We start from the raw sequence: 2,500 nt of genomic DNA on the forward strand, positions 1-2,500 counted from the left end.
ATTTTGTGAACATATCCATCAGAATTCCGTGATTCTTATTGGATTAACTGTTAAGTCATTTACATATCCATCAAGGAATAAAAAGTTATTTACAAATCATGCATTGTGAAAGCATTCATTTACTTATATCTATTTCCATCGTTGTTATAATAAATACTTTATTCTTTAAATATTTTCAATTCGTGTACTTACCTATTCAATACTATTTCCATACCATGAAGGGTTACTTCTTACAAGGATAATGCAGAGTTCAGTGCAATAATGAATAATGAGAACAGATATGGTATAGCGAAACATTTAATTAATGTTTAATAATGAAAATATTTTTAATAGGATTACGGAATCAATGTATATATATAACTCGAAGACTGAGGACCTACTTTTCGTATTACAAGGAAAGCACAGGTTATTATTTTGCAGTTGTGTTTTGTAATTATAGTATCGACAAGATATTTTCTTTCTTTTCTTCTTCTTTTTTTAATGGAAGGAAAATAGATTGTTAAGGTTATGTGCCTGCGATTAAATAGTTGTAAACATTAGAATAAAAAGTTTCTGATACTTCGCTGATATCAAAAGCCAAAATTTTTAGACGTATCAGCCTCTCCACAATAGTATACACAACTACATCATATATAATAATAAAAGAAAAAGCAAATAGACAGACTTTTGGAATAATATTTATTGAAAGACTAAAAGACCACATCATTCTAACAAAGATATATATATATATATATATGTATATAAAGGGTAAATTCACAGCTCAAGGAATAGTCGACGATAATATTCTTTGGTATCTTTAAATAACGGAGTCGATAACGTGAACCACCCCATTGGTGACCGTCTTGTCTGCCTCGATCACGCTGGCCCTGTTCTGTTGCGTCATGACGTTCACGCGACCCCCGGCTTGAGACACTGACAGCTAAAACAAAGGAAAAGTTGTAAATATATATGTTTTGAGATGATTTTGCCGTTATTATTATTAGTAAAGTAGTAGTAATAGTAGTGGTGGTAGTAGAAGTACATATATGACATGAGTCTTTTGTTCGTGTTTTTAGTAGCATTTCGTGAATTGTTGATATATATTGTGCCTCGGTTTCCAATGCTTGGAAGGACTGTAACTTATATTTAAAAAGTGGAAACCACGATTAACAACGATCTCATAAACTCATTCCGTCTACATTCCTACCAAAAGAAATAGATAGTAAATCCACAAACAGACCAGGAACTACTTACCCTATCACCGCCAGCAGTGTTGTAAGTGTTTCCCAGAAGAGCGCGAGAATAAAGGGTGGAAGGAACAACGTGACGAAGAAGAACCTCTGTTAACGCAGGGATGTCGCCGAGGAGGCTGTCCACAGTACCCGGGGGGAGCTTGGCAAAGGCGTCGTTGGTCGGGGCGAATACTGTGAAGGGTCCTGCGATAGAGAGGAATAGGTGTAGGTAAAATATAGCTTGATGGACGGCAGACCTTGTGGAGACGAATTGCGTTACTGTATTGCTTCCTAATTCACATAATCATGGTCCTGTACATACTCAACCTGTTTACAATAAATGTAAAAACGGTTGCGGAGAAAATAAAAGGACAAACGCATATAATACTTAAACCAGCAAAATACAGCAACTCGTAAAAAAAAACAAAAAATACATTACATCAAGACATTACCCTAGATACACCCACAAGCTACACCATATCACACAGTCACGTCGCAATAAAAAGACACAACATTCTCTGGACATACCTCCTCGAAGGGTGTCAACCAAGCCCGCAGCAGTGACAGCAGCAACGAGTGTGGAGAACCTGTCATCCCCTACGAGAGTGCCTACGATGTCAGCCTGGGGAGCGAGCAGCACCTGGTCTACAGCGTGGATGATGCCGTTGCTTGCTTTGATGTCTGCTTCGATCACATCCACGCCGTTGACGGTGACTCCCTGGGGGAAAAGGGTGTCATTTTTAATACACTTCAAAGATAATGGGGAAGCTTGGTGATTGACATGTGGTGATAAATTCCCCTTTTCTGTGTCTCCCTACAAGAGGTGATTTAAAAATCACTTTAAAGATGAAAGGTAAAACACTCTTGTGTTGATAACGTGGTAGAAAATATATGGCTGTGGAACCCCTTTATCAGTCACATTACATACACAAAACGTATCATAAAGACTTAATACTCGTATCGCATTGAATATACTTACCGAAGGACGTGACCTGAGGTTAATCCTGAGAGGCGACCCCTGAACGGAATCTGCCACCAGGTCGTTGCTGAGGCTACGGGAAGGAACGCTGCCTGACACGACGTGGTAGAGAAGGACGTTTTTCAACTCCTCAGGATTGTCCAAGAGATAAGACACGAGGTTCTGGTCCAAGGCTTTGAAGGCTTCGTTGGTGGGGGCGAAGACGGTGAAGGGGCCTGTGGATATGTGTGTAGTGTTAGGAGAGAGTACACTGGAACGATAAGTATATATTATCTAGGGGATAGTGCACTCGAACAATATGTATATATCC

General features: G+C 38.9%; 1 protein-coding gene across 1 annotated transcript in view; it reads right to left on the reverse strand.

The window, feature by feature from the left end:
* LOC119584874 (transforming growth factor-beta-induced protein ig-h3-like) overlaps positions 1-2,500 on the reverse strand; it is a 15,588-nt gene that overhangs the window by 11,244 nt on the left and 1,844 nt on the right. Inside the window, exons 3-6 of the mRNA XM_037933505.1 lie at positions 2,191-2,405; positions 1,740-1,929; positions 1,234-1,415; positions 827-919 (exon numbers count right to left, since the gene is read on the reverse strand). Of these exons, the coding sequence (XP_037789433.1) occupies positions 827-919; positions 1,234-1,415; positions 1,740-1,929; positions 2,191-2,405 (680 nt within the window). The remainder of the gene's footprint in view (positions 1-826; positions 920-1,233; positions 1,416-1,739; positions 1,930-2,190; positions 2,406-2,500) is intronic.

The sequence above is a fragment of the Penaeus monodon genome, chromosome 3 (assembly GCF_015228065.2).
Source record: "Penaeus monodon isolate SGIC_2016 chromosome 3, NSTDA_Pmon_1, whole genome shotgun sequence".
NCBI lineage: Eukaryota > Metazoa > Arthropoda > Malacostraca > Decapoda > Penaeidae > Penaeus > Penaeus monodon.